This window comes from Seriola dumerili, unplaced genomic scaffold, assembly GCF_002260705.1.
Source record: "Seriola dumerili isolate Sdu_G_001 unplaced genomic scaffold, Sdu_1.0 BDQW01000226.1, whole genome shotgun sequence".
NCBI classification, from domain to species: domain Eukaryota; kingdom Metazoa; phylum Chordata; class Actinopteri; order Carangiformes; family Carangidae; genus Seriola; species Seriola dumerili.
Window position 1 is genome coordinate 1,430,595 of NW_019174481.1, and position 24,148 is coordinate 1,454,742.

At 41.3% G+C, this 24,148-nt stretch overlaps 3 protein-coding genes across 3 annotated transcripts; 1 reads left to right on the top strand and 2 right to left on the bottom strand.

Moving 5' to 3' along the window:
- Positions 1 to 3,018: 3,018 nt before the first annotated feature.
- On the bottom strand, positions 3,019 to 10,756 carry LOC111228744 (leucine-rich repeat-containing protein 52-like). The gene is made up of 2 exons (XM_022754761.1): positions 10,108 to 10,756; positions 3,019 to 3,347 (listed from the first exon to the last, which is right to left on the bottom strand). Exons 1-2 carry the CDS (start codon positions 10,754 to 10,756, stop codon positions 3,019 to 3,021), a joined length of 978 nt encoding a protein of 325 aa, XP_022610482.1.
- A 5,012-nt stretch (positions 10,757 to 15,768) lies between these two features.
- mgst3 (microsomal glutathione S-transferase 3) lies at positions 15,769 to 17,799 on the top strand. Its single transcript, XM_022755309.1, has 6 exons — positions 15,769 to 15,925; positions 16,303 to 16,429; positions 16,581 to 16,654; positions 16,767 to 16,824; positions 16,996 to 17,068; positions 17,160 to 17,799. The coding sequence occupies exons 2-6, from the start codon at positions 16,313 to 16,315 to the stop codon at positions 17,291 to 17,293; spliced, it is 456 nt and encodes a 151-aa protein (XP_022611030.1). The 5' UTR covers positions 15,769 to 15,925; positions 16,303 to 16,312; the 3' UTR covers positions 17,294 to 17,799.
- Positions 17,800 to 18,011: 212 nt separating this feature from the next.
- On the bottom strand, positions 18,012 to 23,864 carry LOC111229120 (protein let-653-like). Its single transcript, XM_022755307.1, has 5 exons — positions 23,630 to 23,864; positions 22,566 to 22,880; positions 20,821 to 21,111; positions 20,559 to 20,725; positions 18,012 to 19,348 (listed from the first exon to the last, which is right to left on the bottom strand). The coding sequence occupies exons 1-5, from the start codon at positions 23,694 to 23,696 to the stop codon at positions 19,304 to 19,306; spliced, it is 885 nt and encodes a 294-aa protein (XP_022611028.1). The 5' UTR covers positions 23,697 to 23,864; the 3' UTR covers positions 18,012 to 19,303.
- Between the last annotated feature and the right edge of the window lie 284 nt (positions 23,865 to 24,148).

The window sequence follows — 24,148 nt, forward strand, 5'->3', positions numbered from 1 at the left end:
GTATTGCAGATCACATCACAGAAAGAGAACAGACTGTGTTGACTCTTCACCACCTTTTCATCTTACAAGTGCCAAACAACTATTACTTCATGCTGATAGTCCAATTCCTCACAGTTGCATTTGGTAGCACCATTACAGCCTCACTTCTCCCAGCCTGGTATGCAGTCCAACAATTTAATGGATAAAAGTCAGTTAACAACAACATAATAGGTGTTTTTAACAAAAGCCATTTTGACTTGTCACAGTTGGAAAAGCACAGGTTACAAATAGCATTAGTGATGGCTCCGTTCTATTCAATTGCCCCAATAAGCCATGACAGTGAGCCAGCATGCACAGCACGCCTCAGAAACTGAAGCAGCTGAATGAAATTCAGACAGTTGCCTTTATTATTTACACCTGTGCGTTTCTTACTGCAACATGTCAAAATGTCTTCTGCGCTAGTTTCAAGATATCACTATTATTACAGCAGCCCCAACTCAGACGAGCAAACATCCAAACTTTTCAATCCAACAGTTTCCGAGTAAAACTTGTATAAAGTAAAATCTGCACAACATAAAATGAGGGAAACAGCTGGCGCAAACATTATTGAGAGAATGCTCTTTCTCAGGTCCCTCAAAGGTTCAATTTTGCTTTTTAAAAAAAAGTTAATAATTCTGAAACACTCACACTCTCTCTCTCTCTCTCTCTCTCACACACACACACACACTCACACACACACACACACACACACACACACACACACACACACACACACACACACACACACACACGGTTTGGTGTAGCCACCTCTTGATTCCTCTTGTCCAACAAGAGTTTTGTTTCTTTCCTTCTCAAGTTCATAACAGTCAATGTCATGGTCAGTGGAGTGGTACACCCAGATATATATATATATATCTATATCTATATATATATGTATCTATATATATAGATATAGATATATATATATAGATATATATATATATATATATAGATAACTATATATATATATATAGATAACTATAAGCAGAAATATGCTAAGTTTGCGATCTCATATCACAAACTGTAGGCAAAACCTCAAGCAAAGCAGGTGCTGATTACACAGTTAAGTGATGTTTATAATTGTGGACTGAAATGAATTCCTCCCTGACAGCATTAGCTGTCTTATTGCTGAAAAGCTGTTATCATGGGCTGGATTAATCAATTCAAGAATAAACATAAATCAAGATATTTTCATATTTTTCTCAAAATGACTGAAATTATATATTTATCTTTTATACATCCTTTGTATATTGCAGTAAATTCTATTTCCTTCTTTATTGAAATGAACTGCTCTCACAGCTTATACACACCTCATAAGGCTTTTTGGTGCATCAACAGTGCATGCAGAAACAGACAAGTCACTGCACTCAAGCCAGTTTCCCAACACAGGGACAATGAAGCCTAAATCAATTATCACACTCTCCTGTTTACTTGCCATCCAGCAGGGCCCGCTGCCAAAACAGACCTCAGCAGATGGTACATGTTGGCTCTCAACTTCACAAATACTGTAGATCCTCACTACAAATACCTTGACTGCAGTTTCTGGGCTAATAATTGAGGGGAGGGGTGAATTGTTAGTACAAAACCAAACATCACTGGAGCACAAAATGACACATTCACACCAGCAAAAGCTCAGTCACACATACAGCCATACACTCTAACCCTTTGCTCATCTACACGGACATGAATGGATTGTACAAAATGCATTTAATCCTCTCCTTTCATGCTAATGAATAGAATGACCACACCACTTTCAATTTTACAAAGATGCTGTGAGGCTAAGTCACAATTCTCCAACAATGCTTGATGCCATCATGGAGGTCCAATGGTGAATGTTTTGTGTGCAAACAATGCTATATCAGTGGGATCTAGAAAGAGATTGTCATATTAATTAGTAGCAAGTGTATCTATCCAATTTGTAATATTATAAACACAAGAGTATTACACAAACTTGTATAATATAGCATGCTTATTCAATAGCCCAACTTATGTTAGTTTATTGAGAAAACATCCCCTGGGTTACTGGACAACAAGTCCAATAATATCTCTACCTCTACTTTCAGGAAAAGACCTTTAGGTTACAAAAAGTAATTATGGTTTCTACTGGATATAATGGCTAATGGTCAAATTACGTCCGTTAACAATTAAAAATGATTTACAAAGTGACGGAAATCATTTTTTTTCCCTGTTTCCCATTGGCAACCATCACCATCTTATGTGGGTTGGTGGTCTGAGCTGGTCTTTGATACGCACTGCTTTTCTTTAGCTGGTCTTAGCTTGATGGTGGTCAAAGAAAAGGTTAGGCATTTTCCGGAAATATTCGTATGTGCTTTCTTGCCAAGAGTTGTCTGTTAAATATAACGCTACAGCCACAGCAGCCAGTTAGCTTAGCTTCATTTCGCATACAAGCAGAAAATTTCGGGAAACAGCTGGTGGGAGGATTTTGTTACCTTTAGACAGAGCCAGGCTAGCTGTTTCTGCCAGACGTTAAGTTAAGCTAGGTTACGGTTGTTGCTTCAGATTCAGTGCACAGACAGAGTGGTATTGAGCTTCTCATTTTACTCCTGGCAAGAAAGTGCATTTTCCTAAATGTCAAAATATTTCTTTGAGGCGGGAAATAGGACCACTGATACTGGTACATAAACCAAAATGAGCGTATGTTCAGAATATCTTATGATAAACCAGTATGTTATTTCACATGGCGAGCTAGCTGCTTCCAAGATACCCACCTTTACTGATATAGGTTGTTTTTTCGGACCATTACTTAGCGAAAAGTTACACAGACCTCCATTATGGCAGCCAGAGTGTGTGTTACATTTACCGAAAGCCCACTACAAAAGAGTAGAATGACATTCCCCTTATCTGATGAATCCTCTCGTTTCTGTTTCAGAGTTAAGCAGAATAAGTTTGACTGGAGTTTCACTAGACTTCACAGACAGTCCTGGAAGTTGACAGGAGGCACTGTGGGAATCCGTAGCGGGCGGGGTAAGAATAAATCTTTTAAACATTATGTGAGGTTTTTATGTTCCCGTTGCCATGGTCACTCCTGGCCCGTGAGGTACGACCCGCCTCACTGGTTTCTTCCTCGTTGTCCACGTCGAGCTGCTCGTCTTTCTTCTTGATGTATCGCTCGTAGAGCACCATGATGACGCCCATCACCCAGGCCGACACGGTGCCAGCAGCAAAGATGACAAAGCCGATGACGACAAAGAAAAGATAGTCCCAGGAGCCCAGTGTCTGGTGACATAACGTCCGTAGCTGGATGCCCACCTCACCCAGTCGACGGCCCTGTATGTCAGCAGGTGAGCCACACACTGTCTGGCCCTCATCTGTCACACAGAGACACACCAAGAAAGAATGATGGGGATTAATCATAGGACTGTAGAATATAATACATCAGCATCACACTGAAGTGCACTGAAAACAGAAATTTGTTTTCCTTTTTTTTTTTATATAAACTCCAGGCTGATGGTGTTGAAACAAACAACACACAGTAAACAGGTCAGCTGTCCTGGGGTAGCATCATGAGTCATCATGTTCTTGACTGAATGTGCAGGGTTTGCATTTCTTCATAACACCAATCTAGGACATTTTTAATATACATAATTGTTCCTTGACAGCAGCAAGTAAAACTGCATTAGACTACAGTGGGTCAAAGCGACGTACATGCATACATAATTAATTTTAAAGCCCTTGAAAAGTTGGTTTTAAATTAAATATTTGATGATCTACATTAATATTTATGTCTAAATGAGCAACAATTGATGTTAAATTTTGGTGAAAAAACCTCCTTGGCTATTATTTATGAAGAAAAAAAATACCCAAACACTGAGCTGATCTGCTTCATCAGAGCTGTGTTTCCATTCAGGGGCCGCATCCTTCAGACGACGTGGTCCACGTGGCCTTCATGGCCATCACAGACCGCGAAATCAAAACCAAAATAAGAAGGCCTGGCCTACATAGGATTTCCGCTTTGCATCACTAGCTGTACCCGTACCGTTTCGTCACATTGCACTGCTCCTATTGCCTAGCAACCTTTTAAGGCCCTTGGCTTTTTAACAATTGTACTGTTAGCTGTTCAACTGAAACCCAATACTCACATTTACAGTGTCTCTGGGTCTCTGTCAGGATTGTTTACTGCCATATTATTTTCATTACCCGGCGCACAATGAATCTTGGGATAGGTAAGGCCACGAAGGATCAACCTGTTGGGAGTCTTCGTTGCCCAGAAAAACATGCCTCCAAAGGGTGCGGCCCCTGAATTGGGACACAGTTCAGGTCTTTATTTGACACTGATGGCAACATAACCCAACAGCTGACAACACCTTACGAGTCAAATGCTGTCGAACTCTGATTGGTGCACAAAAGCATGTGACATCACCATGTTCCAACTGCCCACCTCAAACCAGTTAGAAAACCAGGGACAAAAACACAGATAAAGAAATCTCTCGTGTGAAAAAACTTAAGCTGGTTCAACTTTGGAGGAAAATAATGTGTTCATGTAGGACCCGTCACACAAGTAGGAAGCTGATTTAGAAAATATATTTCAAGAGCCTTTAAAGTGTGTTTGACTGCTGATCTCCTTTGCAAATATCTTTTGAATAAAAGAATTAACTTTACTTACATCACAGCCTTAACATTTTATTTATAAAGCTCCAAATCACAACAGTTATCTCAAGGCACCTTTGGAGCAGGTGTAGACTGTAATCGTATTAACATACGATTTCAAGGATCCTTTGATGTTAGGAGAGCTACAACAAAACGCACAAGTAACTCAGCAAGGAAAATATTATACAATTGAAATTCACCAGAGCAGCCTGTTAAATAATTCAAGCATATTACCACCTATCATTTTACATAATATTTGTAAATGGCACATGGCAGCAATCTGAGCTGAAGATATCCACAATCCATTCAGGTTCACATTCCTAAAAGACTCAAATCCAGAAAACGGCACTAGCATATCAATGTTGCATTCTTATCAGAAAACTTTAGGAGGCTTTAGGAGCTTTCCGTGTACTACAGTCTTGAGTTGATGCAGCATTAAATTACAAAAAATTCATGGATAAATTATTCAAACTCCCTTCTCCCCCACAGGATTAGAGAGTGACTTGGGCCTTTGTGTCTGCCTGAAACCTCAGATAATAAGGTTCCTCATCATCAGGCACCGGGTATGACTACGACTAAGACCTTGCTGAAATCCACAAATCCTAATAAAAATGTTGAGTCCCATCTCTTTCACAGAACTACAGTAGATGGATGGAATTTCAAAGGCCTATCAGTCAATATTAACCACACCGCATGATGGATGTTGAGCTCTGCAGCGGCTGACAAGAGAAGCATTTTTCAGAAAATAATCCTGAAGCCCGAGTCTTTTGTTACCGAGAGCAAAAACTGGGTGCAACACAACAGAATGTTGCCATCTCCATACGGCCACTGTTCTTAATTGGCTTATGTTTTTTTCAAAGCTTTTGTGCTGGGGGGGGAATTCCCACTGCGAGAGATCAAAAGACTTGGAAGTTTCTGCACAGGAAACAGTTTTCTGTAACCTTATTTCTACACCGACAGCTTTAAAATACACACTCTCATTTTGCTGGCATATTGAAATATATAGTGAAAATGTGGTTTGAGTACACATGCAACTCTAATGAATACGTGAAAAATATGTAGAATCTGCAGGGACACGTGTGCTGCTTTGACTCTCAGCACCCTGCAAGGTATTTCAGGAAAATGTGGATCATAACGCAATAATTTATTACTTGCAGTATTACGCAGTAAAGACACAAACACTCTCATTAAACATGTTGTCTTTAAATACGTGGTTCCCAAACTTTTTTTTGTCTGATGAACCCTGACAAGTCAGTTCAACTTTTCCTTTGAAATGACTTTAAAGTGGATAAGTAACAAAAAAATGTTGTGATATTTGTTGATGGTTAATCATCTATGGCACAACCTCTCACGAGAAACAGGTTGAAATGATGTGCAGCTTACACCTAAACCACCTACAAAATATGTAAATATTATATACTCTACACTATTATATAGTTGTACTTATCACCTCAAGGCTCTGTTTTTGAAAAGAATCTATAGCAATTACTCTTTATAGTTGCAATGCTTCTGTCTGATCAAACGAGGTTGTTGCACTTGAACTTTTTTTTATTTATTGACTTTACTGATTTCATTTCATCCTTTTTTTAACATCTTATACTCGGACTTCGAGAGCCAACCAGAGCAAGAATAATGCAGCATTCAAGATCAAAGTATTCCAGCACACCAGGTCTGCAGACTATTGGACTTTCAATGAAATGGTCTCTTTGATTAATTCACATATAGTCGCATATGTATCAGTAATATATATTAATATATAATAATTACTACATTGTAATTGATTATTTTACATCAAAATATTAATCTGAAAAGATTGTGCGCTGATAAGAACATAAGCAAATTCTTGCAAGTCAGTTTTTCGCAAAACATGTTAAAATATGGCAATTTAATAATTATTAAAAGTTGAAGACTGCGCGTTGAAGCTATAGCCAAAACTAAAACTGAACCCTGGCGTTGGTTCAGTTCTACCTATTTCATCTGATAATCCAATCGCTTTTGCTAATCAAGTCAACTGTTTATCGTTGTTTTTCGCCATTTTCTTATTATCTCAATTTATCTTCTGCTTTTCACTGGTTCATCTATTACCTATCACTAATATTTCAGTATTTTTTCTATTACTTCAAGCTAACTATTTTACCTGATAATCCAATATCTTTAGCTAATATTTCAACCCTTTATCTATTACTTTTAGCTAACTGTTTCACCTGTTTATCCATTAATTTTAGATAATTATTAGAGTAACTCTTCTTTTGGGCCTTTTTGACTATTTCAAATGGTTAGCCTAAATGGTTAATCATGTAAACCATTTATCCATAAGCCTACTTTTTGTCAACTTATCCCTCCTTAAATCTTTAATAATTTCAGGTGATATTTCAACCCTTTATCCATTACTTTTTGTTATTTCAACTGCTGCTAGCTGTCACACTACTTTTTGTTCACTCTCAGTGGCAGCACGTGTTGTTAAGATGTTGAAACTGGGGGAGGTCTGATTTGACAGAGGGTGAGAGAGATTATACTGCACCTTTCAATCAAATCACTTTTCATGTTCATTTCATAGGATGACTGAAATTCAAATTTTCCTAATATTTTTATTCACTCAGTGCATAAATATCCGTTCTTATCCTCAGAGAAGCTCTTCTGTGGCTCACAGATCTGAAAACGAGCCTGCAGCTGAGGAACATGAGGACAGTTTGCTTCTCTAAGCTCCATCTACCACAGAGAATTCAAAGCCAACTCTGATCCTCTCAAAGACTGCTGCTCTACATTGTTCACACAATATGCGGTTAGGCTCTAGTTATAACAAAAACACACACGTTCATCCATGTAGAGACACACATATGCACACTCTCTCTTATATGCATGCACAAACCCCCTCCACAAGACTTTACTTTCCCATCTTCTATCCGTGCCCTTGCAGAGTCTGCTAATGTGTGTCTGCACGTGTCCATGTGTGTGTTCTTGTGCCTGACAGCTAGGAAGGAAACCCTTCTGGCTTCACCCCCACCATCCAGCCCCTTCCCCCTAAAGGGACTGGCATCAAAGAAGAGGGCTTTCCCTCTCTCCTTCCCCCATCCACACTCTGCTCTATTTCTAGACTCTCTCCTTATATAACAGCTGAGAGAGTGTTAATCTAGCCAGAAAGGCGAGACAGGAGGAGAATCTGTTGGTTCCTTCCTGAAGCTTTCTCTCTCTCGCTCACTCGCTTGCTATTGATGCGTCTCCTAAACCAAGGAGACATGCGAGCTGTGTTGCGTGAAGCAGGTGAGACCCAGACGAGAGATAACAAGGCTTTGGAGACAGAGCTCGCAGCCGAAAACACAGTCGTCTCCGAAATGTTATTCCTCCATTCCCCCCCCCCAAGCACAAAAAGTGTGCCGAGTGTGTAGTTGTGGGTTTGTATGCATGTGTGTCCGCACGTGTGTGAGTTTAAGAGACAAGGTGCTCAGTTTTAGGGAGAATAAGGTGTTGTCTGTGTTGTTGGCTGCAGGAACAAGATGGACAGACTGTGTGTATACATAACAGCAGTAGAAAATGTGTGTGTATGTATGTGTCCGCCTTCTCCCATGCTGGCAGCTGTCACTGGAAGAGGCTTCACTCTAAATTAAGCGAGACAAAAGGCAATGAGCAGCAGGAAAATAGGACAGCTCTTGCAGGACTCGTTTTGGACTTGAACTATAAGCTTCACAGGGACTGTGGTGAACTGTAGTGTGTGTGTGTGTGTGTGTGTGTGTGTGTGTGTGTGTGTGTGTGTGTGTGTGGGAGAGAGAAAGAAACAGGGGATGCCTTTTTAGTAAGTGTGGCAAGTGTATTCTTGCTATGGTGTTAGAATTATGACCGGCTTCTTGCTCAGTAAGACACACTATAAATAGCTGCCCTTTTGCATAGTGACACATCCACACCAAAGCATGAGCATAATAACTCAATGTAAGAAAGATAATGGAATATCAGACACATCTATCAGCTTGACTGCAATAAAACAAAGAGATGATCGATATCTGATGGTGCAACTGTGATCCATTCATCACACCTGCAGCACAGCATCCCAGTCGCTAAATAGAAAAGAAATTGATTTGTCATTTCTCGATAAAAGGCTCTTGTTTTCCTCACAAACTGCAGAAAGCAGGGGCTGAGTTACTGAACACAGTTGCTAGAAGAGAAATCAAATGGCTCCCTGCCTCCGATCTTCTTTCACCCTCTTTGTTATTTGATAGTCCGAATGCTGTCACGCTCCACTGCCATCACCTGCGCCTCATCCCACTGAAAGCTGAGAAAGGGGTGAACTTTGTGGACCTCACTAAACTGCATATAGCTGAGCTGTGGTTACATATCTGTATAATAGACAAACAACAACATAATTAGTATATGATACACTGTATTTTACAACTGAGAATAACACAGTTGTGGGTGTTGATGGTATGAGATTATCTGTTGTGTGAGCTCAGAGGTGCAGACGAGACGGGGAGTTTTGATGTGACATGTTGACGTGACATTTGCCTCCACACAGGGCTGGCATTGGGTCACTCCTTCCTTTAGAGGGCTCCAAAGAATATCTTTGGAGCTATTTTCTTAGGAATCACTTAAGCTCAATTTTTTCTTTTTTTACATTAGGTTATTTTCTAACTTTTTGTTTTTCTCTTTTAGTAAGGCACCCTTTATTAAGGATTAACATAGGCTTTATAAATGGTACATATATTATTTCACAAAGCTTTACATATCAGTTGTAAACCATTAATGACCACAATTTTAGGTTGGGAAAAATCACCCATGCCAATAAACATCAGCATGGCTGTGTTACCAACCAGACGAATTCGCAGCTCCACGGGGCCCTGAGTGTATTAACTGGTTAATGCTTTTCATTGAAAATGTGTTTGGCCATATAGAGCACAATCACACATCATCAGCTGGCATGATAAGGGCCTTCAGGTAATCTTGAGGCCCTGTCTTGAAGAGGGCCCCTGTGGCCAAATGCACTTTTGACACTTGAGACCTTCATTATTTCAGTTTTGCTGTGTTTTCTTCTTGAAAATCAAAGCAGCGGCTAATTTTTGCCCCGAAGCCCAGAAGCATGTTAACCCAGCTATAAAAATTTCTCACACCCTCATAACTCAAACACTGTCATTATAACTGATAAAGCATTAGCTAAGTAAATGACTTATGAACAATTTATAACACCATTAATTACAACTTAATAACTCTTAATAAGGGGTAAGAAATATCTTAATCTGCTATTCAAGTTGTCTGCTTTCTCTTTCATCACAATTTCGAATTTGTTCCCACTTAATATAAAAACACTTACAGCTGCACTAAAGGAGATAAATACATTTTCATCTTGACATGGGATACAGGCCTGTTATTGGTTGCAGCCACAAAAGGCCAATAGTTTATATAACCAGGTTATCTAATAATATGGAGCACAGCAGTCCTTATGTGATACCACTTTACATGACATTAGAATAAAATAGAGTATATAATTGATAGTACCTTGGAACTTGAAACCCTCCAGGTGGACCCACAGACACAGGTCTTCGTTGTCGCACTCGCAGCTCCACGGGTTCCCGCTGAGCCCCACCGAGCGCAGGGCGGGCAGCGCGATCAGAGAGGTGATGTTGAGGACAGTCAGGTTGTTCCGGCTCACATCCAGAACCTGAAGGGCCGCGTTTTCCGCAAAGGCGTCCGGATGAATCTCCGAGAGCCCCGGGTTGTCTGTCATCCTCAGCATCACCAGACTCGTCAAGGGGCCGAACGTCCTGTCCTCGATTCGGATCAAGGTATTGAAGGAGAGGTCCAGGTAGGCGAGCTTGCGTAGATTCCCAAACGTGGACTCTGATATCTCCGTCAGGGAGTTGTTGCTGCAGTCCAGGTACACCAGATCGGAGAGGTAGTTGAGCGCGAGCGGCGGCAGCTCCACGATGCGGTTGTTGGAGATGATGAGCTGCCGCGTGGCCAGCGGCAAGTTGACCGGGAAGGTGGTCAGATGCTGCCCAGCGCACTGGACCACCAGCTGGTCATCACACACACACCTGTCCGGGCAGCCAGAGGAGAGCACCGGGGATGTGATCACCCCCGTGGAGAGGAGGAGCAGAACTATGAGCCGCAAGGGTTGCGCGCTTGGCTGCGGGGCAAGACGCATGACACCGCCGAGGGCTTCATCCACCCCGTTTGGAGAGAGTCATACGCAGTCACATTCTTCATTGATACATTCTCCCCAAATTATGTCTCCCAGAAATGATTTCCACAGAGGTCAAACCTAACGCTTGTCCGTGGCAACCTCTTGCGCGTAATGTCTCAGTGGATCCAGCGCGCATCCACTGTCTGGAACTTGACAGCCGGATGCTTTCATGCTGTTTCAGATGTCATTGATTTATCGAGCCTCTTCCATCAGAACACAGCTATTCACACATCATAAACGCTCACAACGTCCTCTCATGCTGCGCTGCTCGCGATGATCACGGTCAGTTGCTCCACTACATGTTTGCCATGTCTCGCTTTCCGAAACAGAAACCAAATGAGGGGGGCGCGCTGAGCTGCGCGGCGGATGGGGGTGGGGGGTGCGCTGTGGAGAGAGCTGACGCTTTGGAGAGAGCTGGAGCGAGAGTGGAAGCTCTGGGCAGCGGAGGTAATGGAAGGCTAACATTAAATATTGAGGCCAGCAAAGTATAATCCATGAGAGCTATTGTGGTAAAGGTGACCTATAACGCTTCAGCTGCAGGTGTGTTTGTGTGTGTGTGTGTGTGTGCATGAGAGTGGAAGCTGCAACCAGATTAAAAAAAGACTCTGTGTACAGTATGTAAACATCTTTTTGCATGAGTGTGTGTTGCTTACACTTTTATCAGCCATATGCCTCAGGTGTGTATGTGTGTGTGGAGGTAGAACAAGAGTGCAGTGCACCTGACACCTGGGAGGCATATTGTGTGTGATCACATCACATGAGGATTTAGGCTTTTGAAACAAGAGTGTGGCAATTATAACAATGTGTCGAGAGGGGGGATCCTTATCGGTACATCGACAACACTCAGGCCTATATGTGCGATGAGACTCTCACGATAATAACTGACATATCAGCCATAGGCAGCGAGGCAATTCAAACTCTACCCAGTATACATCCAACAGATGATAGGACGAAATGAGATGGGACAGGGTGGTCTCAGGCAGCAGTTGTTTTCCTCATCTCTCCAGTCTCAGTAAGAGTCCTGAGTCTATTCTTGGTTCTCTGTGTAGGTGTTGAAGTGCTGAATCAGACTCAGCATGATGGAGGAGGAGGAGGACAGATGTGCCGCTGACAGTCCGTGAAAGAAAACTACCCCGAGCTGACAGTCAACAACCAGCTGCACAGTGACCACACTCACCCTATTTCTCTTGCACACATACATCCACAAAAATGAAGTTCAGCCCTTTTCCTGCATTCCCTGGTGTGAAAAAGAAAGAGCAGGAGGCCTTCAGGCATAGATAACCTAATGCTGTTTCACACTTGCCATCCTGTGGACTGAACTAATCCACACAGCTGTTTGAAGCCAAGGATATTCAGTGACTTTATGAGGACATCTAGTGACGAATACTTGGTAATGTTTTGCAGAGTGCAACAATCTTCTTATATACTGTCTTCACTGATACAGAGACCTTAGCTTAGGACTATCCAAGTTCACGTAAATTATTTCTGATGACACACAATTATTTTGCAACCTCTAGAAAAGCAGCAGCCCAGACATAACTCAAGCTGCGCTGCCAAATCTGCTCAAAACCACAGAGATTTGATTTCAAATTCCAGTGGACATCCAAAAGTTTCCAAAAATACCAAACATGTCAGGCTGAATTTTGGGGAAATGTGTATAAAATGGTGCTGAAGACATCAAGAATATTTCCGTTTCGAAATGCAACACTTCTTCAGGGGAAAAACAAAGGGAAATTTGTACACTAAGGTTTACTACTACTTCTATCTATACTATGGTACTGACAACAACCACAACTTTGAATGCAGGAGGTAAAACCAGTTCTTTCTGGGTGACACATCCATACACATAGTGGCATCAGGGAAAACACATCTCTTCAAGATGCAGGCCACATGTTTGTCTCCAAGAAACATAAACTCTGCCATATATTCATCTACACTCTCATATCTTCCACCTTCAGCCTGTATGATCATGCAGTGGTACCACAAATGCTGCATGCCCTTCTTACTTTCTGATTCACCTACAACTGTCATCCGCACTGTCACTCTATGTTAGTCAAGTTGTATTCGCAGGAGCTGGCCTCACATACTTATTCCTATGGTTAATCTGCATTCATAAGATCTATTTTGGCCACAACAACCATTGATTTATTTTATATGTTATAGGACAAACACAAGAAAAGACATCATCATAGGCCGTCCTGTTTCGATTTGAGTTATAATATAATATAATACAACCCTTTCACCACCAGCTCGTAATGTGTGAACACTTTATTCAGAACATAATTAACTTAAGTATTAAACCCCTTTAAACTTCAAACTTAGTAAAATTGTAAAAGTGACGTCTCATTGAATAATGTACACCTCTAGGGTAAAGTATGATTCCCTATAATAACTACTGAGAGGCTAAGGGAACAATTCTAGCTTTAATAATCCAATGTGATGTTACTACAGAATGTGTAATTATATTATCAATTATTCAGCATATACAGTGAAAAAACACAAAAACATTTCCTCATTTTGAACCTTGTATTAACTGAATGCAGGAATCTCATGCCAGACACAACCCCCGATATGAAAAACATAAATGAAACAAAGAAAAAGACCTGTCTGTTTAGTCTTTTTTTCTGTTAGTTTAAACCTCAGTGCACTTTTTACTTTGGTTTGTTCTTTAAACAAGGTTTGTTGGCGCGCGCTTAATGGTGGCGCTCATGGAAAAAACAAACAGTTGCATGGAGTGAGAGTGAATCCTACCAGGTCTGGAGACAAAAACACCTGTGGTCACACTCATCTCGGTCCGCACAGGCGACAAGCAGCCGGAACCACACAACGGGAATCTTTCTGATAGCAGGCCGTCCTCAGCGTCGAGCAAATCCTCCGCTGAAGCTCCTCCACTCCCGTCCATCCAGGTGAAGAAGGTGGTTGTCGCTCCCGCAATGGCGGCAGCTAAGCTAATCAAGCTAGCTCGCTCCACAGTGGGGGGAGAAAAAAAAAATACCTCGTTGACCGCTAACAGTCACAAACTCTCACACACAGAGGAGCGACTTAACTAGCAAACAGTCCACAGTTCAGCTGAATAAAACTACCCGGTAAACACTTAATAGTCCGCGGCGTCTCTCACTCGTGCTCAAGTTTGTTCTCCACCATGCTATCTCCCCTCAACTTCTCTCTCCCCTGAACCAGGAGGTCGACCGGAAATCACACTCCTTTACATTAACAAATTAAACAAAATTATTATCAAACCTTCTCAGTAATGAACCAGCCTTAGAACATGTTATAAGATATATATATGTTAACTGTGAATTAAATCATTTTCCAAACAGTTATGAAAAATCGAATGGTAAATCTTATTATAGATGCACAAAAATATATTCAATAAATTCTAATACACGCTAGCATAAACCAAACAGAAATTGCATCTTATCAATAACTAGTGATAATACCAATTTTCATTTTAAGATAAAAAAAAAGACAAGAAATACAAAACAACTGATGATGTAAATCAGGTCTTTACAATAATATAATATAATATAATATAATATAATAATGTCTAAATGATAATGAGTTCAGTTCCATGTCAGCAGCTCATGTATTAGTGAACCTGGGTCTGCTGAACGACAGACACCACAAATACCTCTGCTTGACCTGCTATGTGATCCAGGAAACTGTGGCCTGTCAGATCCTTGGTCACCTCAACGGAGGGCAGATTTTTTAGCTGCCTTCCATAGTCCATATTGTAAACTCGCTCACTGGCACTGCTTACTGGGACACTTTAAAACAAACAAGGTCATTAATCTTATTAGTTGAAGCTCCTGTTATGTCAAGTCAAAATGTCCGTCATAAAAATAGGATTGTAACTGCAGTAAAAGTTGACACTGTCAGATAAATGGATGAATGGATTGAATGCTTGGATTCTTAGACTACATGTGGCTCTGGAAGTAACCAGGGAGGAGGAGGATGAGGTGACCACCCATATGCCATCACATCATCCTCTTTTTTGTAGCTTGCTTTATGAGATAAATACAGGTTTTCTTTTCCTTTGTCAGAAATTTCTGGAGGGAAACAACTGCTTCTCCTTGGCAGAGAAGGCTTGAGAGATCTAAAAATTAAGTAGTGTCCACTTGCAACCCACTTTTCTCAGGTCTATGAAATGAAAGTTTTCACCAAGTACTTAAAGTATCAAAAGTAAAAGTAGTCATTAACAGCAAAATGGCCCCTGCAATTGTAATGCTACTGAACCATATACTAAATTATCCAAGTATCATTACTATATCAGCCTATTATTGATGTTGTAGCTGGTCAAGGTGGAGCTAATTTTAACTACCACACTTTAAATATGTTACTATTTATTTATGTTTAACCCTTAACAAAAGTTTATTTTAGGTCTTCTGTGTAAATTTTTTATCTGGAAAGTAACAAGTGAGTAAAACTGTCAGATGAAGAAGAGGATACACACTAGAGGAGTAGTGGAGTCATAAATTCAATATTTCCCTTTGAAATGTAATGAAGTAGCTTAAAATGTACAGTACTTGAATAAATGTAGTTACTTTCCACCACTGAATCTATCGGTATTAGTGCATCATATCTTATAGGTTTATCGTATGTTTTGCATGTCAGATAACTGTAATGCAGTACTTCCCACTGAAATGTAGTGGAGTTAAAATATAAAGTAAAAACAAGTAACGCGAATCCATCACTGCCTTAAACTAACAGTAGAGTAAAAATGGCCTATACCTGTTTATTATTCTTCTTGAAGACCCATAGACTGAATATGAGGACCTATTTTTACCTGTCTCTTTAACTTACCTGACAACTGCGTACGTAACGTAAAAGCAAACCTCAGCTGCTCAGAGTAAATATGAACAACTGCATTGAGAAGCGAAACCGGGTTTTCCCCCTGACTCTTAGCACACATTAGCAATAAAAGCTGCTGATTAACTCATTGTCTACAGAGTCAGACCCTCTCTGTAGTCGTCTACAAGCCGCCACTACGCCCTCACCGTGTGTTGGTGTTACGTAAGCCTCACGCACACAGACGCAGAACCCGGTAGAAAGCTTCAGTGTGGTCTTGTTTTCTCGCTGTGTTTCCACCGGGGTGGTTCAGCTGTCGGAGTGGTGCTCTACATCTTCAAGGTAAACGCTGCATTTTTAGTGAGTGCTGCGGATTCACCGCGTTTGCCCTCAAAACATGTTGGTGTAAATATTAATGGCGCCGCTTGAATCCTCATTTGACCTTTCGTTTTGAAGACGTCCTTGCTCTTTGCTGTTGATTTTACAACCTCTTTACTAAGCTTGGACAGATTTATACACAGTTGTTGACCGGTACAGGCAAACAATAATAAAAAAAAAAAAGTTATGTATTCATACGCGTGAAAAAACAGGGTTTTCTGTTAAATCTCCTCCCTGTTCTTACACAGAAATGGACAGTAAAAATACCAATAGTTAAAAGAAAAAAAAGATGCGTTTAAACATATGAAATGTGTTTGATTGTGTTATTTTTCCTTGTTCAGGTTTGTCAGGATGGTTGTGCTTTCCAAAGAGTATGGATACGTGGTGCTGACAGGTGTTGCCAGTATGGTCATGATTGGACATCTGGCAGTTAAAGTTGGCAAAGCTCGCAAGAAGTACAACGTGCCGGTGAGCGGAAGTATTCCTGTTCAGATATATATCAGAATATAATGGCAACTTTCCTGTTCGTTGACACGCTTGGGCGGTGCCTCTTTGTGACATATGAATTACCTTGATGAGAGGTGTTCGCCTATACAAATGAACCTGCTTTGTCTTGCAGTATCCTCAGATGTACTCTGATGACTCAGAAAATGGGAACGTTTTCAACTGTATCCAGCGTGCACACCAGAACACGTAAGTATAGATTTGCACAGTCTGACTCTGATGTTGCATCAAGCTTTCATGGTTCATAGTAACTGTGGTAAAAGGAGGTTGAAGTTAACATGCTGCTATCACCTCTCATCAGCCTGGAGTTGTACCCCGCCTTCCTTTTCTGCCTGGCTGTTGGTGGTTTGCATTGTCCTGTGAGTTGATTTTTGCACTGTCATGGTACCACAGCACTAGCGTACAACCTTGAAACCAAAGTGTGACAAAGAAATTCTTCTGCATTGATCTGTCTACTAGTCTCAAATCTTGTCTTACCTGAGTGTGTGATCTTTGTTTGTGTTTTTGTGTGTGTGTGTGTGGGGCCACAGCATCTAGTCAGTGGACTTGGAGCTGTATGGATTATTAGCAGAGAGGTGTACGCACATGGGTACTCTACAGGAGGTAAGAAAATGTCAGGCAGTTCTTGTTTCATGTAGATTTTCTGCTGTTTCAAAGTAAACTGAAACTTACTCTTCTTATTAATCCCACTCAGATCCTAAGAAGAGAATGCGGGGAGCGTTTGGGAACGTGGCCTTGCTCGGGATGATTCTGACCACAGCCAGCTTTGGCCGCCACCTGTTGGGCTGGACGGGGCCACGGATGGGGCCCTTCCGCCACGCACACTGATGACAAAGTCTTCAGGCCAGGCTCACTCAATCATTACTACAATCAAGACCACTACATAAACCATAAACCTTGAAGTCTGCGTGTTAACCTCTGATTAATGTACCAGGTAAACCTCATGTCAGGTGACCTGACCGGTTCTCCCTGAAGGGATATAGCTCATGTAGGATAATGAATGTGGTGTAATCACAGACTGGCACTCTTTCTACATGCAAGATCTGTCAGTGTGTCTTAATATTGTCATTCATATTCATTTTCACCTAAATGGATTGGCCACGTGACTTTTCATATCGTGTATTTTTGCAATAAGCAAATGAAGGTAATGTAATAAAAGGAGATTTCAGAGGGAAACAAACCTCCCACTGTCTGAGAAAGTCCAATTTTGTACATTAATAAGGTTGGTCATAAATAATGCTGCTGTCAAGTAAAAAACTTCATAATTCATGATTATTTTTCTGTATGTTGTTTCTCATACTGAAAAGTGATATTAAATATCACACGTTGGTTATAAATAATCTTGTGCGTTCTTTTTTTTTTCATTGGGTGTTGAATGGGTTATTGATTTAGCTTAAGGCCTTGGTAACAGTTGAGTGTGTTTAAGGGAGTGGCTTTCTTTCTATTAGCCGAGTAATTGTTCAAAGTCCATTATAAACAGATTCACAAGCTGTTGAGCTTAAACCCCTCACACAACTTCATGTTTGACAGAAGAAACCGGCCTTAATACAGGATACAATGACAGCTAATATAAAACAACATCTCACCCTGTAAACATATGCAACTTGGAGCTTTTTAGTGGTTTCTATTTTATTATCAAACAGGAAATCTTTATCTCAATAAATTCTTACAGTCTGCATTTAAATGGCATATTATCATACATCACTGTTGGCACTTAACAGTAAAGTAACACTAGGTTAAAAACAGCTTAAATCCAGCACATCTGCATGATACTTAACTAATACAGATACAGGGAAGAAAACCACCCTGATACTGCTTCTTATCGTCTCCACCGCTGAATGAAAGCTATGTGCGCAAACATTTACATCCTCCATAAATATGAACACATTTAACAATAGTTTGTTTTACCTTTACAATTGACTCATATTAAAGTGATTATTTAGTGTAGCAGGGTCTTCTCAGTGTGCATTGGTGGATTAAATATTCATCATTAAGAACAGAATAACCAAAGTCAGGTTTTATATACCAGCATCAGACTATAATGATACAAGTTCCATGACACATATAACTACACATTAAAAGCTGCAACAATAAATATTTGCCATACATAATTTGGAGTGACTAGGTAATAAATTTGAGCAGTTGAATGACGGCAGGCTTCTACTGTAAGAGAACTGGTCTGTTTTTCCAGAGTTATGGCTTTTTCTGCAAGACCTCAGCTTTAAGACAACAACCTGGCAACTTGGTTTGAAAGTGCACTTCACTAATATTTGGTCGCCTGAGGGATCATAATTTATATTCCTTAATCGATTTGTTCATGTTTGCAACTTTTCCCATGTGTCTCAAAGCTCTTCCTGTCCTCTTTCAGTCTCTATCTCTCACTCTCTTATTTCTCGCTTGGTAACCTGAGGTCAATTAATTTACATTGGAGGACTTTATGCAACCTTGATCCACATTACCTCATATGTCCCCTAGAGGGCACTGTGACCACTTGTGCCACATTAAAGTGCTGTGCAAACATAAGGAGTCCAGTAAGGTAGACAAAAGGAAACATAAGGTTCCCACCAGACTGAAGATCTCCTTAACTTTAAAGGGAATGTGGAAAAAAGCTGAGGTGAAAAAACCCTCTTATTTAAAAGACTCTATAAGAATCCTTCTCACAGAGCGACAGATAAACATGTTTATCACTGACCCAAAACAGTCACAAGGGGAAACTCGTGAGCAGAGATGCAGCTGCGTCAGGCAAAGGCTTTGCTCACATCCACACTGGTCTTCTCCTTTGGTGTCTGCTCTGTCTCTGTTACCTCCGAGTGGTCGAAATGACTGAGGACGCTTCCATCAGTAGGTGTATCTGGAGAGCGGCGTGTCCTCCATCAAGTCGTCCTGGAGGAGATTGTTGTTTCAGAGAAGTACAGTTGTTAAGAATGACTTTAAAGCCCTAATTTATGAAGTTATACTTCCAAATAAGACAAGAATGTTGAGCTATAACGCATATAGACTGTGGCTGTGTCCAAAATCACTCACTCCTCGTATATAGTCCACTGTATAGTGAGTTCGCCATTTTGTAGTGCTGTCCGAATGTACAGTGAGAATTATTATACCCTATATAGTGGACTCATAGTATCCCACAATGCATCATGAAAAGTAGTGTATAACTGATGGTCACTAACCAAGTAATACATATATTTATATATAGAACTCCCGGGATAGTGAGTGAGTACGTGGGTAAGTGTCCAGCTTGACACTTTTGTTTTTTTTGAACAGGGCACAGGCACATATCTGACTTTTGATATGTTATTATCTAAATCTGTATGATGGCATCGATGGAGCCCCTATAGTCTCAAAAAATATTTTTAAATAATATATATATATATACTGTGCCATACAAATTATTACAATCATCTCTTTGTGAACAGTATGCACTGATACATCTGAGAAGGCCTGGTTGTTCTGAGATGTGGGATTTAATAGTTCCTCTTAGATTGTACTGTATATCTATTTATCCAGGCCACCGACCCTCTTTAGACCAATTCAACCGGTGACAGAGGGACATGGTGGAGAAGATTTGCCCCAAAATTTCTTTTACATTCATGCTTTTTTAAACTCAACAAGCTTGCAGTTAACTTTCAAATCATCAACAGTAAAGCTGTGAATAGAATGTAGTGATTTTGGGGTACAACTGAAGGTGCAGCAGTTATGTATTACACTTGCATAAAGGTGGTGGTGGTCAAAACTGTTGTTGCAGAGATTGAGATATCCTGACGTTTAGTATGGGTAAAGCTCCTAAAGTCCTACACTTCCCACAATGCAGCTGGATAGTGCATTAGATTCTTCTTGTATTGTAAACGGCCTCTTGTATCAAACTCATCCAAGGCTTTATGTTAAAAATCTGAAATCTATCATTCATTTCTGACTTTTCTCTGATGTTTAAAGCCACATTAGACACTGTACAACTGTTTTCTCAGGCTGAGCAGTACTGCTCATGATAAGTAAACTGACTTTGTGTAGAAAGAAATGGTGGAGTGCCCCTTTAATCCCTTAAACTCAGGGAGGGTAACAACCTCACTGTGATGTATGCACAGGAAAGTCTTACCATGGGGAGATCCTGCAGTCGATGAAACTCTGGGTGGTTTGTCCGCTGGCGGAACTTGAGGAAGAGGATGACAAAGACGATAGCAGTGGTGACAATGAACACTGACAGCAGACCAGCCAGCAGGGGGTCTAAAGGGGAGCTTGAGTGGTATCGGGGTCCCTTGAGGTCTACGTGACACAGAAATGGACAAACGTAATAAAACCCATTTTGTGTCAAACTAGGAGGCCTAAAATAATGCTCTCTCACCTGTCCATCACCTTACCTTCATCTCCAACATTAAGTTCAGATGGGACTTCCTGGTGCGTTGGCCCCGCAGGGTCTGGAGCTGAGGTTGAAGGACGACCTGTGGTGTGTGATTCAGACTGTGGCTGAGTGGTGGAGGTGTGGGCTGTGAAGCTGACATCCTGCACTGTGTGGGCTGGCTGAGATGAAAAGGTGGTGGTAGCGGTAGTGGGGTCTCTGGTCATGAGCGTTTTGCTTTCAGTGGTGGAGACGTGATGTAGAGGGGTGGTGCTCCGTGGAGTTGGTGTGGATGAAAGGCCGCCTGCAGCAGCTGAAAGTGGGGATGTGAGGGTAGTGCTGTGTCAGTTCAAAACAGTACAGAGAAGTCTTCAAAGGACATGGACCACACACACACACACACACACACACACACACACACACACACACACACACAGAGCAGTCAGAGGTAACTGTTACTATACACCACCCTGCTCACTCCCACTGACGTTAACGCTGCAGTGCTGGATGTTTTTGTTGTCACGGCGCCAACCGGCATTCACTGATGTCTCAGCTCCACACACACACACCCCCCACCTCTTTGCCCATTTTTGGATTAGCCAGGGGTTAGGTGGAGTCAGGCACTGCCAAGATGGTGGTGGTGGAGCAGCCCGCTCTGGGTTTCAAAACTGCTCTTCAGATACCTAACGGTAACGTCACAGATACTACGTCCATCTTTATTTACAGTCTAGGCTTGTGATGAGTAAACTGTGCCCCTTTGAACTAAGTGACCAGAAAAATAGAAACAGAGTTTTGACTCTCTCTTCTAGGGTAAATTTAGAGGCTGAACATTGTGGGAAAGTTTTATTGGACAGCATTATATTGAAATGTTTTTTCTAATACTTCGTCCACTTCCTATCAACTAAATATGTGCAGAGGAGAAAAAATATTAAAAAACACATCCAAATATGGAAAATTAATCTGCAAAAAAACCCCACTTGACTGTTTGTTGAACAAAATAAGTGATCTGTTAATGTCAACATAGACTTTGGGAAGCTGGAGTGGATATTTTTCACCATGTTCTGACATTTTGTGGAACCAATTAGTCGTGAAAATAATCATGGGTTACAGCCTCAGTAATTATACAGTCGAATCAACACAACACAGTCAGAAAAAGCATGCTGGACGAAAAGCAAAAAATACTAAAATATACATATCCTGCATTTGATACAAAAACGCATGACTAAAACCAGTGATACAAGTTTTAGCCATTAAAGTGACAACCTCTGCATTATTCCACAGAGAGCTGAGGGAGGTGACAGCGACAGCTAAAGAGGGGGCAAAGGTGTGATCTGGATGCCATTGAGTCATATTGTTTGTTATTTCCGTGCTCCTCAAAGAGGCAACATGGCATCAGCTGAGGGGGTTATATTTAACTGATCTATAAAAGGGAATCTCTAAATCTAAAAGAGGTTACGACACACCTTCTCAGTGCAGGCATGTGGGGGTCAGAGGAGGTCTATGCTCCTGAAACGCTGCTGGCAATGGAGCTGAGTCTGAAGAAAGAGTCTGTGTTTGCAAACAGGCCGCTTTTAGTATGTGGGTAGTTTTATTTTAAGAGTCTAGTCTGGACAAAGTCAACAGAATGGACTGCAAAATTATAGATGCAGAGTTATAGACTTATGGATGAAAAGATGACTATAATTTCTGTGTCGATAACTGCTTCCCATAAAGGCCCAGACTTCAAAAGAGACACATAAACAGTGCATGCAGGTTTGTCTTGGTTACCTGAAGAAGAGGCAGTACCAGTGTTAGCCATCATGACGACGGGTACATCCGTGTGTGGAGATGTTGCCACTGCAGAGCTCGTGCTCATCAAGTGGCTTTTAAATCCTTCATTTGTCACAGTCTCTGAATGGACTGTTCCCTCGCTCTTGGTACTGGTTGTGGTTTCAGGCGAGGTTTCATCCCTGCCGGCAGGATTATGTGTCCACTTTGGGACCTTGTTCCCAGGATCCTCTGTCAGGTCAGGAGATGCTGAGGTGCCAGCATGATGCTGGAGGGCAGGTGTGGTGAGGACAGGCGGCAAAGTACTGCTCTGACCTGTAACAGAAAACATAAATCCTCCTAAAGGGATAGAAATTCATTTTATGATTGTTTCTGTCTATCAAATTGTGTCTTTATGGTAAAATTGTCTCCATACAATTCTTCAGCGCTTAAAAGTAAAATATTTAAAAGTGAAATCCAAAGATTTTCAGTTTATTGTCACAGAAGATGAAATGAAGCTGGAATATTTACCCATGAGAATCTGGAATCAGAGAAGTTTGGCTTTTTTGTTTCTTAAAAAATGACTCAAAATGATTAATTGATTATCAAAATAATTGACAATTAATTCCGTCATCAACTAATCAACAAACACATCATTCTTCTAATAGCCATGTTGGGTAATTTTAGTTGGTTTCAGTGTTGTGTTTTGGTGCTGATTGCCAAGCATTAAATGGGGTTAATTACGAAAATGAGATAAACCGATAAGTCTAAATTAAATCTACATGTATTAAAAGTTAAAATAGATGAATAGGAGGCTGATGGACACAAATCACAAAACAGTGAGTTCCCATGAGAAAGAAATAGTCACCTTGTTGATCACATCACAGTGATCTGCCCACACCCTGCTGAGGTGCTGAGTCCAATATAAGAAGCTGATGAATTAACCAAACATAATTTAATAATGATCAAATAAAGCCAGCGGGCAGCAACTTTCTATAATATCAAGACAATCGAGAGCATTATGTGCTGAATCAATATCGAGCCCAGCTCACGTCAGCAGGATATCAAACACACACACACCTTACCGTTTGTCTGCGATGAGCCGGTAAGGACCACCCACACGAAAAACACCAGATTAATTTCAAATTTCATTTCATCCGCGGCCACCCTGCAGATCAATATGAAACTGAGCAAGCGGGCTCTCCACGGCGGCTCTGCTTTTCAGCTCTGAGGTTGTTTCCGTTACGTGATTTGACAGGGCACATCATCAGCGCTAAAAATATCCTGAGGGAGTCGGGCAGAAAGAGGAGCAGGGGTGGGGCTGCATGGCGGGCTGCACGCGGGCGGCGGTGCGGAGCAACAGAAGAGACACACGCGACTGTTTTTGAAAGTGTCGCGGATCCCCCCCCTACGAACTCACGCTCCACCTTCCATGTCTGTGTTTTTCCACTCACAGCCGCTCATCCCCGCATCTTTTCCTCTAAAACGCGTCAGTGTGCGGCCGCTGTTGCTCCGCTGCTCCAATCAGCTGTCAGTGCGTCAGAGGCGCAGTTGTCTGCGTCAGGAGCGCCTGTTGTGGAGCGCCGTAGCACTGAACACGCGCG